This window comes from Artemia sp. Qi Xiang Cuo, chromosome 3, assembly GCF_049724085.1.
Source record: "Artemia sp. Qi Xiang Cuo chromosome 3, ASM4972408v1, whole genome shotgun sequence".
Lineage (NCBI taxonomy): Eukaryota > Metazoa > Arthropoda > Branchiopoda > Anostraca > Artemiidae > Artemia > Artemia sp. Qi Xiang Cuo.
This window is the reverse complement of record NC_142796.1, coordinates 73,005,934-73,022,633: the sequence shown is the minus strand read 5'-3', so window position 1 is coordinate 73,022,633 and position 16,700 is coordinate 73,005,934. Positions and strand designations below refer to the sequence as shown.

The window sequence follows — 16,700 nt, the reverse complement described above, 5'->3', positions numbered from 1 at the left end:
GCTCTCCTCCCTAACAAGGAAAGAAACAGAGAGTGTAAGGCAGTGGCAGATCCAGGGGAAGGGCGAGGGGGGCGCCCCCCCCCCCTTAACGTAGTCTAAAGTAATGTAATTTATTTAATTAACGCAAGATTGCATTAATTAAACTTGCTCCTAACACAAGTTTGTCAGATCAACCCATTTTGCACCCCCCTAAAAATCCTGGATCCGCCTCTGGTGTAAGGGCGCTATAAATTTTAATTTGTAATTCAATGAACCCCGGTCTAAAATTTATGCTACCACCTCTTCCACATAAAGTACCCCTGGAAAAATAAATAAGTATTAATTCATTGAACCCTTTTGGATCTTTACTTAGGTAACGCTATAGCATTGCTTCTGACCTAAAAAGTTGAGTTGAAATTTCAGCTTCCAGTTTTATGAATATCCGAAATTATCTGAGGGGAACATGTTTGGGGGAGCACATTCCACGGCTGGGAAATTTCTGCTGGCTGGAATTTAACGTTGGGGAATTATCAGCAGGAAAAGAAAATGTTCTTTGAGGGCTGAGGAATTTCCCAGTGGTGGGTTTTTCAAATGTGAATTATTCAGGGAGCGGACGACTAAACCCATTCGATAATATTCTAAATTTTACATCTCAAAGTAACTGGAATAAAGAATCAATTGAAATGTCAGAGATAGCACTTCAGGTTCCTTTAGACGATTTTTTCGTGTCTTTTGAAAAAAGACATTTTCAAAAGATATATTATTTTCATTTGTTTTACTTTCTCTGTGGCTGCTCAATTCTGCATGTGAGAACGGAAACTTCCTCCAACACTATTATCGCTAAGGTTTCAGTTTGTATCCGATGGCTTAAAAAAGAACGTAATGCGATGAAAGTATGATTTAAAATAACATATATAGAATAAAGTATGCACGTAGCACGGAAAAATTAATCAAAAATGTATATTATGAGTTGAGGCTCACCCAAATAATGGCCCAGGGGGCTCACCATTCCACAATCTATGAAATCAATCCTGCAATAACTGAAAATATAAAGTATTTTTGAGTATTTTAACGTCTTCCAAAACTCAAACGGTCCAACATTCTACAGCCCAATGAGTCTGTTTCATCTCCTAAATTGGGAACGGATGAGATAAGTAAAGTTCCGCCCCGTATTGGATGATTCTCCAACCTCACTCTCCCTCTCTCCTACTGTCTAAGCTAAAGTTTTCTTCCTTCCGCCAACTACCCCGCCCCCACCCCAGAGACTTTAATAAGGTAAAATTTTTGTATGGGAAGAACACATAGTAAATCTATTATAATTATCCAATTATAAAGTTAAAATACATACTCTGTGATAGGTGCAACATTGCTTTGGCATATAAAATCCTATTAAGGTCAATTCCAAACATTCGTTATCCCTTTGTGTCAGTCAGTGAAATGGTCAAAACACCCTTATTGGAGCTATTTTTTCAATCCATTCATTGTTGCCAATCGCTGTCCACAAGTTATGCAAGCTGTCTATTGTTCATATATAAGGTATTTATCAAGTAGGTAAGCGTATAGACTTTGAAAAAATCCTCATTCAATTTATAAATTGAAAGTTCTATATCTGTTTTTAAAGTCAAGAATAATTGGAAAGTAAGCACCCCCCCCCCCATACAATAAAAACTCGAAAGTTTTTGCAATCAAAAACGAACAAAAATTAATTAAAAAAAAACTATCCGAAAAATAGACTTTTCAAAGAAAACTTAAGGACATTTTAAACTTAAGCTAAGGAGATATGAATACCTGTTAAAAATCAAAGTCAAAACGACCAGAAATTACTGTTAAAGAATAAATAAAACCCAAAACGAACAGAAATTAAATAAACAATCATAGCAAAAAACATACAACAAGTGATAATATAAATGAATAAATAGATTTTAAAGCAGGTTATGCTTAGATTGAATATGAAAATCAAGCTTAAAAAAAATAGTTTGCTATAAAAGTATAAATGAAACTTAAAACGAACAGAAATTAAATAAACAATCAATGCAAACAAACATACAATATATATTAATGTAAATGAATTAATAAATCTTAAAACGAGTAAAACTTAAATTGAATATGCAAATCAAGTTTGAATCGAATAACAATAACTACAAACAAGAGTTTGGGTATCGCCTCACTGCAGAAGCCTAAAACCTACTGCGTCATTGGCGCTTTACTGAAAACGAATTGTATTACAAATGTTTTCTTTTGTACTTAATATTGAAAATAAATATTAAAATTACAGTAATATTTTGGACTGATGAGCTTTCAGCAATTAATTTCATTATACATCAAATATTCAGTATAATTTATTAGTTCTTTCCAAGATTGGTCAAGACAAATATAGTTTCTCTACAAACAAAATTTGAATACTGTCCCCTTCTTTAACTGCAAAAACCTAAAGCCTTCTGCGTCATTGGCGCTTCACTGAAAACGAATTAGTCTTATATTACAAATTTATTCTTTTCCAGATCTTACAGCATTGAAAATGAAAATAAAAATTACAGTGAAAATATTTTTCTATGTTTCTATATTTTTTTATGTTGAAAATATTTTCTATGTGAAAATCAACTACGCTGAACAAAATGGCTATCTCAAAATTTTTATTGGATGTGTTTGGGGGATTGATGAGGTTTGGGGGGGGGATAGTTGCCCTCCAATCACTTTCGATTATTAAAACGGGCACTAGCTTTTTGAATTTACAATCGAATGAGCCTTTTTTGTAGTTTCTACGACAACGCCTTCTACAAAAACCTTATATTCAAGCAGGGAATAATTTAAAACCCTTGCCCTGAGGGTTATGGGGGATTGTCCTCCTCAAAAACATATTTTCGATCTGGAAATCAACTACGCTGAACGAAATGGCTATCTCAATTTTGATTGGATGTGTTTGGGGGACTGATGGGTGCGGGGGGGGCTAGTTGCCCTCCAATCACTTTCGACTATTAAAAAGGTCACTAGCCGTTTGAATTTCCAATCGAATGAACCTTTTTTGAAGTTTATACTACAACGCCTTCTACAAAGACCCTTATATGCCCCCAGGGCAAAACTTAAAACCCTTACCCTAAGGATTGTGGGGGAGTGTCTTCCTCAAAAATGTATTTTCTATGTGAAAATCAACAACGCTGAACAAAATGGCTATCTCAAAATTTTGATTGGATGTGTTTGGGGGATTGATTGGTGTTGGGGGAGGGGCTAGTTGCCCTCCAATCACTTTAGACTATTAAAACGGTCATTAGTTTTTTGAATTCCCAATCGAATCAGCCTATTTTGAAGTTTCTACGACAACGCCTTCTATAAAAACCTTATATGCCCCCAGGGCATAACTTAAAACCCTTGCCCTGAGGGTTGTGGGGGATTGTCCTCCTCAAAAACATATTTTCTATCTATAATTAATATACGCTGAACAAAATGGATATCTCTAAATTTTGATTTATTGTGTTGGGGATAAAAAGTGATATGGGGGTGGGGGCCGACCTGCCCGCCTATTACTTTCGACTATTGAAAATGGCACAATCCCTTTGAATGTACAATCAAATGAGCATTTTTTGAAGTTTCTACGACAACTATCCCTTTGAGATTCCGATCCAATCTGCCTTTCTTGAAGTTTTTACGACAACGCCTTCTATAAAACCTTATATGCCCCCAGGGCATAACTTAAAACCCTTGCCCTGAGGGTTCTGGGGGTTGTCCTCCTCAAAAACATATTTTCTATCCGGAAATCAACTACGCTGAACAAAATGGTTATCTCAAAATTATGATTGCATGTGTTTGGGGGAATGATGGGCTGGGGGGGCTAGTTGCCCTCCAATCACCCTCCAATCATTATCGACTATTAAAAAGGGCACTAGAACTCTCGATTTCCAATTGAATGAGCCCCCTTTGAAGCTTCTAAAACGACCCCTTCCATATGAAGTGCCTATGGGAAAAAAATAATAATAATAATAAAACATTGGAGCCGTATGGCCTTTACTATAGGCAACGCTTTACTATAGGCCTTGGAATTTCCAATCGAATGAGCCTTTTTTGAAGTTTCTACGACAACTATCCCTTTGAATTTCCAATCGAATGAGCCTTTCTTGAAGTTTCTACGACAACGCCTTCTATAAAAACCTTATATGCCCCCAGGGCATAACTTAAAACCCTTGCCCTGAGGGTGAACAAAGTGTCTATCTCAAAATTTTGATTGGATGTGTTTGGGGGAATGATGGGCGTGGGGGGGGGGCTATTTGTCCTTCAGTCACTTTCGACTATTAAAAAGAGCACTATCCCTTTGAATTTCCAATCGAATGAGCCTTTATTGAAGTTTCTACGACGACTCCTTCTATAAGAACATTATATCCCCCCAGGTCATATCTTAAAACCCTTGCCCTGATGGTTGTGGGGAGTGTCTTCCTCAAAAATATACTTTCTATCTGGAAATCAACTACGCTGAACAAAATAGCTATCTCAAGATTTTGATTGGATGTGTTTGGGGAAATGATGGGCGTGGGGGGGGGGGGGCTAGTTGCACTCCAATCTCTTTCGACTATTAAAAATGGCACAAGCCCTTTAATTTCCAATTGAATGTGCCTGTTTTGAAGTTTTTACGACAACACCTTCTATAAAAACCTTATATGCCCCCAGGGCATAACTTAAAACCCTTGCTCTGAGGGTTTTGGGGGAGTGTCCTCCTCAAAAATGTATTTTCTATCTGGAAATGAAGTACGCTGAACAAAATGGCTATCTCAAAATTTTTATTGGATGTATTTGGGGGAATGATGGGCGGGGGGGGGGCTAGTTGCCCTCCAATCATTTTCGACTATTAAAAAGGACACTAGAACTCTCTATTTCCAATCGAATTAACCCCCTTTGAAGTTTCTACGACAACGGCTTCTATAAAAACCTTATATGCCCCTAGGGCATAACTTAATACCCTTACCCTAAGGACTGTAGGGGGGTGTCCTCCTGATAAACATATTTTCTCTCTGAAAATCAACTACGCTCAACAAAATGGTTATCTCTAAATTTTTTTTGGATGTGTTTGGGGAAATGATGGGTGTGGGGGGCTAGTTGCCCTCCAATCACTTTCGACTATTAAAAAGGCCACTAGCTTTTTGAATTTCCAATTGAATGAGCCTTTTCTGAAGTTTCTACGACAACGCCTTCTATAAAAACCTTATATACCCCCAGGGCATAACTTAAAACCCTTGCCCTGAGGGTTGTGGGGGAGTGTCCTCCTCAAAAATATATTTTATATTAGGAAATCAACTACACTGAACAAAATGGCTATCTCAAAATTTTGATTGGACGTGTTTGGGGAAATGATGTGAGTGAGGGGGGGGGGCTAGTTGCACTCCAATCACTTTCGACTATTAAAAAGCGCACTAGCCCTTTTATTTCCAATCGAATGAGCATATTTTGAAGTTTCTACGACGACCCCTTCCATATGAAGTGCCTCTGGGAAGAAAATAAAATAATAATAATAATAAAACATTGGAGCCGTATGGCCTTTACTATAGGCAACGCTACAACGTTGCCTCTGATAATTTTTTACACCACACTGCCTTTCCATGACGATAAAAAAAAGTAAAAGTATGAAAGACTCAGTATCAAAAGCCAATGAAAGACTCAATTTCATCGGCTTTGAAGCAAGATTCTAAACCTGAAGATTTACTTCAGCCCTTCCGGAACACATCTTTAATTTTCCAGACCATTTAATTTTGTCCGATAATGTCTCTTTGATTTCTATGTATCAGGGTTTAAAGCAAAATTTTCGTGTAACTCTTGAAATAAAGAAAATTTTATTCAAGAATATAGCTTTGAATCGTGACACAGGTGAATTTGGGTTGAACTCTATCTACGATAACTTATTAAAATCTGATAGAGTAAAATTCAATCCACCCACTGTATTTAACCTCTGTGCAAGTGTTAAATCTTTGAACGCTAATGAACCAGATCCAAGAAAATCAAAGAGGCTGGCTTCCACCTTTGCTTTGAAAAAAAATTAGAGTATTAAACAATATGTAGTTTTTATTTTTCGTATATAGACTATTGTTTCTAATTACTACTGATGGCGGTCACTGCATATGTGACCGAAATGTTTCGTATTTTTTGTGAAATTTTATCACTGTTTGTGAAACACTGTCTATTAAAAGGAATTTATCCCTATTTGAACTTTTATTTATCGTAACGGTATCATTGCAATAATTATGGTTCAAAGCCCTTAACTGAAGGTTTATAAGAACCCCTCACATATACTCCCCCCAGAACCTCTTAGTAAGTTTCCTAAATCACCTACTCATCTTAAAAATAAAAGATTATTGCGAAAACAAATTAACTAAAACTAAAAATTTTTCAACTAAAATTCTACCAAAAATTAAGCTTGAATGATCAACAATTTTGAATTGAACCTTCAAACTTCACTCTGCGATGAAGCATGTGTGTTAGTTCTAATGAAGGTAATTGAGAGGAAGGGACGTTTTTAAATCCTGCCTAAGTTTTGAAAAACACCTTTTTTTGGTCATTTAATTGGAAAAGGCACTTTTTTCATTAAAAAAAACGGGGAAACAACCGAAATTGCACTTTGTGGGAATGTGCTATCAAGTCAAATTTATAAAAAGCGATTAAGTATAAATACAAGCTTTTAAATGAGCCCTTAGTTTGTACACATGTTTGAAGTAAAGCAATCTTGATAGTATTAGGACTATAGGCTAGCTTTAGAATTTGTATCATAGCTTGGAATTCACTGTTGTATAGAGAGAAACAATCGGTTTTCCAGAGTTCATATTATGTCTTATTTGATCTTCATTTCAAGTAATACTAAAGCATCTTTCTTACAATTTAAGACTATATTACTCAGTAAGGCCGTACCCAGGATTTTTTTTCTTTGGGGGGTTTTACTCAAATACTTTTTTCGGGGGAGGGGTACACAAGAAAACCTAAAAAAACGCATACAAAATATGTTTATATCCATTTTTGTTACGATTTTACGAGTAAAAAAATATTTCGGGAGGGGTTCAAACCCCCCTCTGGGTACGGCCTTGTTACTCATTATTGGCATTATAGCTGGCGAGACCAAAATGCTACCTGATTAAACCGTACAAAGGTAATAAAACTGCATCATTAAAAAAAGAGGAACATTTGTACCAGTTGGTCATTTTTCTGCTGTTTCTTTTTGTAGCCCAGCTTTTTCATATCCCCTTTCACAGTTTTTCCACTTTGGATGCAGAACCATTTCCAATAGTGGTTTCCGATTCTTTGAGACGAACCGCTATACTGAGAAGCCCGTTCAAGGTGATGAAGCTGAGACGATTTCTAATGACAGCTGTGAAATTTTGCTCAGCAGCCTCGGAAGCGTGTGGAAGAACAACTAGGCTTAAAGTGAAACACCCGGGCAGAGGAAAACACTTTGGCCTATTAACTTCTTTTGGCCTGTAAACCCGAGTCTAAAACACGGCTGGATCTGAGTCAATCGAAATACCAAGCTCAGAGCAAAAGGGTAATCTCTTCCTCTTTTCGACGATATCTTCCAAGTCATTGTTACTCAATAAATTTGGAAAGTATGAAGCTAAGATAGGAAAGGAAATAATAAATGGTAAATAAAACCAAAAACGGGTGAGAAAACGAGAATTTTGTCAGCCAGTGGTAAAATATGAAGACGAAAAAACAGAAAATATTCCGAAAAGGACCTCCGCCAAGTCGTCCTCAGTGCTAAGAAAAAAAAAAAAAAAAAAAAAAAAAAAAAAAACAGGAATCTATCCTTTTAGAGTTCACTACACAAGATCCGAACAAACAGTGTTTGTTCGGATCTTGTGTAGTGGACTCTAAAAGGTTAGATTCTTGTTCTTTTAGTTTTTTTTTAGCACTTTAGGTATGCAACCCCTCGTTTGAACTCAAGACGTGTAAGGCCCATAATTTCTATGATTCGAGGCGCAATTTGAGCGTGGGGTCAGTCATGTGAGTTTTCCATGAAATGGTTTATTTGGGTGTCAGTTTCTAGGAAAGACAGGGAAGTTGACAAGCGCAAAAGAGAGGGTGGTTTTAGAGGGACCACACGCCGATATTGTGTCTCTAATCATGCAGATTGTGATCATTACATGATTTGAGTAAGCTTGAGTAACCAAAGGTATGCAAGTAATGCAACCCCTTGTTTGAACCCAAGACATGTAAAACCCATAATCTCTATGATTAGAGGCACAATTTGAGCAGGGGTTCCCTCTAAAACCACCCTATATAGTCCGACGTTGTTTATCTTTATATGAATGCTAAAAATAATGAATCATGCGTCTCCTAACATAAATTAGAAAGACAATTTGAGATAAAATTCTTAAAGAACAATCACCTGAATTTCTGGAACTTGTCTGGTCGAAAATTTTTTTAGAAAAGAGTCCTCCCTCTTTAATGTTGTTCTCTTTGACGCAGCAATAGCACCAGTCAGCTGAACGGTTGTTCTTAGTTTCATCCATCTTTGATTACTCCTTGTTCTAGAATAATATTAAATGGTCAAAGATTCTGCTAAGTGTAAAGATCTAACGAATGAAAAAGTAAGTATCTAACCAATAGGAGATATTGAGTTATTGAATTAATTGAATTGATATATATAAAAATTCAACTTAGTACAAAAATTAATAAATAAATTACCTTCCATGATTTAACATAAAAATAATAGAGTGGCTGGCTCCTCAAATCGCCTTAAGGCTAGAGACATTTCCGCTTTGTTGAAAAGTAAAACATGCTTTCCTGCTTAAGATGTAAGATTTTCTGCGTAAGATCTAAAGTGTTAAAGTTGTAATGTAAATATTAAGAAGAAACAAATATTCAGCCCGAATATTTGATCAACTGTAGTCTTGTGAAATACTTCTTCAATAATAATTTGAATAACAAGTTAGGGTTGACTGGAGAGGAGGATTTCAGTAGTACAAATAAAATCTTTACATAATTTTTGGTTATATATATATATATATATATATATATATATATATATATATATATATATATATATATATATATATATATACACATAAATATATATATATATATATATATATATATATATATATATATATATATATATATATATATATATATATATATATATATATATATATATATATATATATATATATATTTATATACATAAAAGTGTTAAAGTTGTAATGTAAATATTAAGAAGAAACAAATATTCAGCCCGAATATTTGATCAACTGTAGTCTTGTGAAATACTTCTTCAATAATAATTTGAATAACAAGTTAGGGTTGACTGGAGAGGAGGATTTCCAGTAGTACAAATAAAATCTTTACATAATTTTTGGTTATATATATATATATATATATATATATATATATATATATATATATATATATATATATATATATATATATATACACACACACACACACACACACACACACACACACACACACACACACACACACACACACACACACACACACACACACACACACACACACACACACACACACACACACACACACACACACACACACACACACACACACACACACACACACACACACACACACACACACACACACACACACACACACACACACACACACACACACACACACACACACACACACACACACACACACACACACACACACACACACACACACAAACACACACACACACACACACACATTTTTTATTGAAAGGATACGTATTTTTAATTATGCGGTAAAAAAAAAATAGGACTAATACGGCTTGTTTTTTTATTGTAAGTATACGTATTTTTAACTTTGAGGTAAAAAAAAAAGGACTAACAGCTCCCTTTTTTTTATTGAAAGGAAACGTATTTTTAACTGTACGGTTAAAAAAACAGGACTAATACGGTGCGTTTTTTTATTGAAAGGATACGTATTTTTAACTGTGCGGTAAAAAAAAAAGAGGACTAACAGGGCTCGTTTTTTAATGAAAGATTACGTATTTTTAACTGTGCGGTTAAAAAAAAACAGGATTAACACGGGGTGTTTTTTTATTGAAAGGATGCGTATTTTTAACTCTGCGGTAAAAAAACAGGACTAACAGGGCTCGTTTTTTTAATGAAAAGATACGTATTTTTAACTGTGTGGTTAAAAAGAAAACAGTTTAATACGGTGCGTTTTTTTAATGAGAGGATACTTATTTTTAACTGTGCGGTAAAAAAACATGACTAACAGTGTTCTTCTTTTTAATGAAAGGATACGTATTTTTAACTGTGCGGTTAAAAAAAACAGGACTAAAAGGGCTCGTTTTTTTATTGAAAGGATACGTATTTTTAACTTGTTGGTTAAAAAAAAACAGGACTAATACGGCGCGTTTTTTATTGACAGGATACGTATTTTTACCTGTGCGGTAAAAAAAACAGGACTAACAGGGCTCGTTTTTTATTGAAAGGATACATATTTTTAACTGTGCGGTAAAAAAAACAGGACTAACAGGGCTCGTTTGTTTAATGAAAGGATACGTATTTTTAACTGTGCGCTTAAAAAAAACAGGACTAATACGGTGCGTTTTTTTATTGAAAGGATAAGTATTTTTAACTGTGCGGTTAAAAAAAAATAGGACTAACACGGGATGTTTTTTTATTGAAAGGGTTAAAAAAACTCTTATTTTTTTAAAGAATAAAAAACTTTAGTGTAAAGAGCGGGGCATTGAGGAGGTCTCGCTCGCTCGTACGAGCGAGGCGTCGCAGGACTAATAGGGCTCGTTTTTTTAATGAAAGGATACATATTTTTAACTCTGCGGTTAAGAAAACAGGACTAATACGGAGCGTTTTTTTATTGAAAGGATACTTATTTTTAACTTTGCGGTTAAAGAAAACAGGAATAATACGGCGCGTTTTTTTATTGAAAGGATACGTATTTTTAACTGAGCGGAAAAAACAGGACTAGCAGGGCTCGTTTTTTTATTGAAAAGATACGTATTTTTAACTGTGCGGTAAAAAAAAAACAGGACTAACAGGGCTCGTTTGTTTAATGAAAGGATACGTATTTTTAACTGTGCGGTTAAAAGGATTAACACGGGGTGTTTTCTTATTGTAGGGTTAAAAAAACTCTTATTTTTTTAAACAATAAAAAACTTTAGTGTAAATAGCGAGGCGTTAAGGAGGGGACAGCCCCTTTCATAAACGGAATAATTTCTGTTCGTTCTAAGTTTTAACGTCGTTCCTTACTTTCAGTTAAAAAAATTGATATTTTTCATTTAATTGTTTATTTTATTGGAAGGATACGTATTTTTAAATGTGCGGTAAAAAAACAGGACTAAAACGGCACGTTTTTTTATTGAAAGGATGCGTATTTTTAACTGTGCGGTTGAAAAAAACAGGACTAACACGGCGCGTTTTTTTATTGAAAGGATACGTGTTTTTAACTGTGCGGTTAAAAAAAACAGGACTAACACGGCGCGTTTTTTATTGAAAGGATACGTATTTTTAACTATGCGGTAAAAAAAATAGGACTAATACGGCTTGTTTTTTTATTGAAAGGATACGTATTTTTAACTGTGCGGTAAAAAAAAACAGGACTAACAGGGCTCATTTTTTTAATGAAAGGATACGTATTTTTAACTGTGCGGTTAAAAAAAACAGGACTAATACTGCGCGTTTCTTATTGAAAGGATTCGTATTTTTAACTGTGCGGTAAAAATCAACAGGACTAACAGGGCTCGTTTTTTAATGAAAGATTACGTATTTTTAACTGTGCGGTTAAAAAAAAAACAGGACTAACACGGGGTGTTTTTTTATTGAAAGGATACGTATTTTTAACTCTGCGGTAAAAAAAAACAGTACTAACAGGGCTCGTTTTTTTAATGAAAGGATACATATTTTTAACTGTGTGGTAAAAAAATAGGACTAAGAGGGCTCGTTTGTTTAATGAAAGGATATGTATTTTTAACTGTGCGGTTAACAAAAACAGGACTAATACGGTGCGTTTTTTTATTGAAAGGATAAGTATTTTTAACTGTGCGGTTAAAAAAAATAGGACTAACACGGGGTGTTTTTTTATTGAAAGGGTTAAAAAAACTCTTATTTTTTTAAAGAATAAAAAACTTTAGCGTAAAGAGCGAGGCATTGAGGAGGTCTCGCTCGCTCGTACGAGCGAGGCGTCACAGGACTAATAGGGCTCGTTTTTTTAATGAAAGGATGCATATTTTTAACTCTGCGGTTAAGAAAACAGGACTAATACGGAGCGTTTTTTTATTGAAAGGATACTTATTTTTAACTGTGCGGTTAAAAAAAACAGGAATAATACGGCGCGTTTTTTTATTGAATGGATACGTATTTTTAACTGAGCGGAAAAAAAACAGGACTAGCAGGGCTCGTTTTTTTATTGAAAGGATACGTATTTTTAACTGTGCGGTAAAAAAAACAGGACTAACAGGGCTCGTTTGTTTAATGAAGGGATACGTATTTTTAACTGTGCGGTTAAAAGGAAAGGACTAACACGAGAAAGGGGTGTTTTCTTATTGTAGGGTTAAAAAAACTCTTATTTCTTTAAACAATAAAAAACTTTAGCGTAAAGAGCGAGGCGTTAAGGAAGGGACAGCCCCTTTCATATACGGAATAATTTCTATTCGTTTTAAGTTTTAACGTCGTTCCTTACTTTCAGTTAAAAAAATTGATATTTTTTATTTAATTGTTTATTTTATTGGAAGGATACGTATTTTTAACTGTGCGGTAAAAAAACAGGACTAAAACGGCACGTTTTTTTATTGAAAGGATGCGTATTTTTAACTCTGCGGTTGAAAAAAACAGGACTAACACGGCGCGTTTTTTATTGAAAGGATACGTATTTTTAACTATGCGGTAAAAAAAAACAGAACTAACACGGCTTGTTTTTTTATTGAAAGGATACGTATTTTTAACTGTGCGGTAAAAAAAAACAGGACTAACAGGGCTCGTTTTTTTAATGAAAGGATACTTATTTTTAACTGTGCGGTTAAAAAAAACATGACTAATACTGCGCGTTTTTTATTGAAAGGATGCGTATTTTTAACTGTGCGGTAAAAAAAACAGGACTAACAGGGCTCGTTTTTTAATGAAAGATTACGTATTTTTAAAAGTGCGGTTAAAAAAAACAGGACTAACACGGGGTGTTTTTTTATTGAATGGATAAGTATTTTTAACTGTGAGGTAAAAAAAAAGGACTAAAAGGGGTCGTTTTTTTATTGAAAGGATCCTTATTTTCAACTCTGCGGTTAAAAAAACAGTTTAATACGGCGCGTTTTTTATTGAAAGGATACGTATTTTTAACTGTGCGGTAAAAAAAAAGGACTAACAGTGTTCGTCTTTTTAATGAAAGGATACGTGTTTTTAACTGTGCGGTTAAAAAAAACAGGACTAACAGGGCTCGTTTTTTTATTGAAAGGATACGTATTTTTAACTGTGTGGTTAAAAAAAACAGGACTAATACGGCGCGTTTTTTTATTGAAAGGATACGTATTTTTACCTGTGCGGTAAAAACAAAACAGGACTAACAGGGCTCGTTTTTTATTGAAAGGATACATATTTTTAACTGTGCGGTAAAAACAAAACAGGACTAACAGGGCTCGTTTTTTTAATTAAAGGATACATATTTTTAACTGTGCGGTTAAAAAAAAACAGGACTAATACGGCGCGTTTTTTTATTGAAAGGATAAGTATTTTTAACTGTGCGGTTAAAAAAAAAATAGGACTAACACGGGGTGTTTTTTTATTGAAAGGGTTAAAAAAACTCTTATTTTTTTAAAGAATAAAAAACTTTAGCGTAAAGAGCGAGGCGTTGAGGAGGGCTGGCTCACTCGTGCGAGCGAGGCGTCACAGGACTAATAGGGCTCGTTTTTTTAATGAAAGGATACGTATTTTTAACTGTGCGGTTAAAAAAAACAGGACTAACAGGGATCGTTTTTTTAATGAAAGGATACGTATTTTTAACTGAGCGGTTAAAAAAAGGACTAATACGGCGCGTTTTTTTATTGAAAGGATACGTATTTTTAACTCTGAGGTAAAAAAAAACAGGACTAACAGGGCTCGTTTTTTAATGAAAGGATACGTATTTTTAACTGCGCGATTAAAAAAAACAGGTTAATACGGCGCGTTTTTTATTGAAAGGATACGTATTTCTAACTGTGCGGTAAAAAAAACAGGACTAATACGGTGCGTTTTTTTATTGAAAGGATACGTATTTTTAACTGTGCGGTAAAAAAACAGGACTAGCAAGGCTCAGTTTTTTATTGAAAGGATACGTATTTTTAACTGTGCGGTAAAAAAAACAGGACTAACAGGGCGTGTTTTTTTATTGAAAGGATACATATTTTTAACTAGGCGGTTAAAAAAAACAGGACTAATACGGCTTGTTTTTTTATTGAAAGGATACGTATTTTTAACTGTGCGGTAAAAATAAAACAGGACTAACAGGGCTCGTTTTTTTAATGAAAGGATACTTATTTTTAACTGTACGGTTAAAAAAAACAGGACTAATACGGCGCGTTTTTTTATTGAAAGGATGCGTATTTTTAACTGTACGGTAAAAAAAACAGGACTAACAGGGCTTGTTTTTTAATGAAAGGATACGTATTTTTAACTGCGCGGTTAAAAAAAACAGTTTAATACGGCGCGTTTTTTTATTGAAATGATACGTATTTTTAACTGTGCGGTAAAAAAAACAGTACTAACAGGGTTCGTTTTTTTAAAGAAAGGATACATATTTTTAACTCTGAGGTTAAAAAAACAGGACTAATACGGGCGTTTTGTGAAAGGATACGTATTTTTAACTTGGTAAAAAAACAGGACTAACATGGCGCGTTTTTTTATTGAAAGGATACGTATTTTTAACTGTGCGGTAAAAAAACAGGACTAACAGGGCTCGTTTTTTTAATGAAAGGATACGTATTTTTAACTGTGCGGTTAAAAAAACAGGACTAATACGGCGCGCTTTTTTATTGAAAGGATACGTATTTTCTTGTTAAATAGTGCAGGCGTAAAGAACAGGACTAACAGGGCTCGTTTTTTTAATGAAAGGATACGTATTTTTAACTCTGCGGTTAAGAAAACAGGACTAATACGGAGCGTTTTTTTATTGAAAAGATACTTATTTTTAACTGTGCAGTTAAAAAAACAGGAATAATACGGCGCGTTTTTATATTAAAAGGATACGTATTTTTAACTGTGCGGCAAAAAAAAAAGGACTAACAGGGCTCGTTTTTTTAATGAAAGGATACGTATTTTTAACTGTGCGGTTAAAAAAACAGGACTAATACGGCGCGTTTTTTTATTGAAAGGATACGTATTTTTAACTGTGCGGTAAAAAAACAGGACTAACAGGGCTCGTTTTTTTATTGAAAGGATAAGTATTTTTAACTGTGCGGTAAAAAAAATAGGACTAACAGGTCTCATTTGTTTAATGAAAGGATACGTATTTTTAACTGTGCAGTTAAAAGGAAGAACACGGGGTGTTTTTTTATTGAAAGGGTTAAAAAAACTCTTATTTTTTTAAACAATAAAAAACTTTAACGTAAAGAGCGAGGCGTTAAGGAGGGGACAGCCCCTTTCATATACGGAATAATTTCTGTTCGTTCTAAGTTTTAACGTCGTTCGTTACTTTCAGTTAAAAAAATTGATATTTTTTATTTAATTGTTTATTTTATTGGAAGGATACGTATTTTTAACTGTGCGGTAAAAAAAACAGGACTAAAACGGCACGTTTTTTTATTGAAAGGATGCGTATTTTTAACTGTGCGGTTGAAAAAAACAGGACTAACACGGCGCGTTTTTTTTTGAAAGGACGCGTGTTTTTAACTATGCGGTAAAAAAAAACAGGACTAACACGGCGCGTTTTTTATTGAAAGGACACGTATTTTTAACTATGCGGTAAAAAAAACATGACTAATACGGCTTGTTTTTTTATTGAAAGGATACGTATTTTTAACTGTGCGGTAAAAAAAACAGGACTAACAGGGCTCGTTTTTTTAATGAAAGGATACTTATTTTTAACTGTGCGGTTAAAAAAAACAGGACTAATACGGCGCGTTTTTTTATTGAAAGGATGCGTATTTTTAACTGTGCGGTAAAAAAAACAGGACTAACAGGGCTCGTTTTTTAATGAAAGATTACGTATTTTTAACTGTGCGGTTAAAAAAAACAGGACTAACACGGGGTGTTTTTTTATTGAAAGGATACGTATTTTTAACTCTGCGGTAAAAAAAACAGGACTAACAGGGCTGGTTTTTTTAATGAAAGGATACGTATTTTTAACTGCGCGTTAAAAAAAAACAGTTTAATACGACGCGTTTTTTTATTGAAAGGATACTTTTTTTTAACTATGCGGTAAAAAAAAACAGTACTAACAGGGTTCGTTTTTTTAATGAAAGGATAAGTATTTTTAACTGTGTGGTTAAAAAAACAGGACTAACAGGGCTCGTTTTTTTAATGAAAGGATACGTATTTTTAACTGTGGGGTTAAAAAAAAAAAGGACTAATACGGCGCGTTTTTTTATTGAAAGGATACTTATTTTTAACTGTGCGGTAAAAAAAAACAGGACTAACAGGGCTCGTTTTTTTATTGAAAGGATACGTATTTTTAACTGTGCGGTAAAAAAAAACAGGACTAACAGGGCTCGTTTTTTTAATGAAAGGATACGTATTTTTAACTGTGCGGTTAAAAAAAAACAGGACTAATACGGCGCGTTTTTTTATTAAAAGGATAAGTATTTTTAACTGTGCCGTTAA

The 16,700-nt window shown here is 34.2% G+C and overlaps 1 protein-coding gene across 1 annotated transcript in view; it reads right to left on the bottom strand.

The window, feature by feature from the left end:
* Positions 1–16,700, bottom strand: part of LOC148954504 (uncharacterized) — a 548,520-nt gene that overhangs the window by 374,576 nt on the left and 157,244 nt on the right. Inside the window, exon 3 of the mRNA XM_089086303.1 lies at positions 8,333–8,474. Coding sequence (XP_088942429.1) covers positions 8,333–8,474 — 142 coding nt within the window. The remainder of the gene's footprint in view (positions 1–8,332; positions 8,475–16,700) is intronic.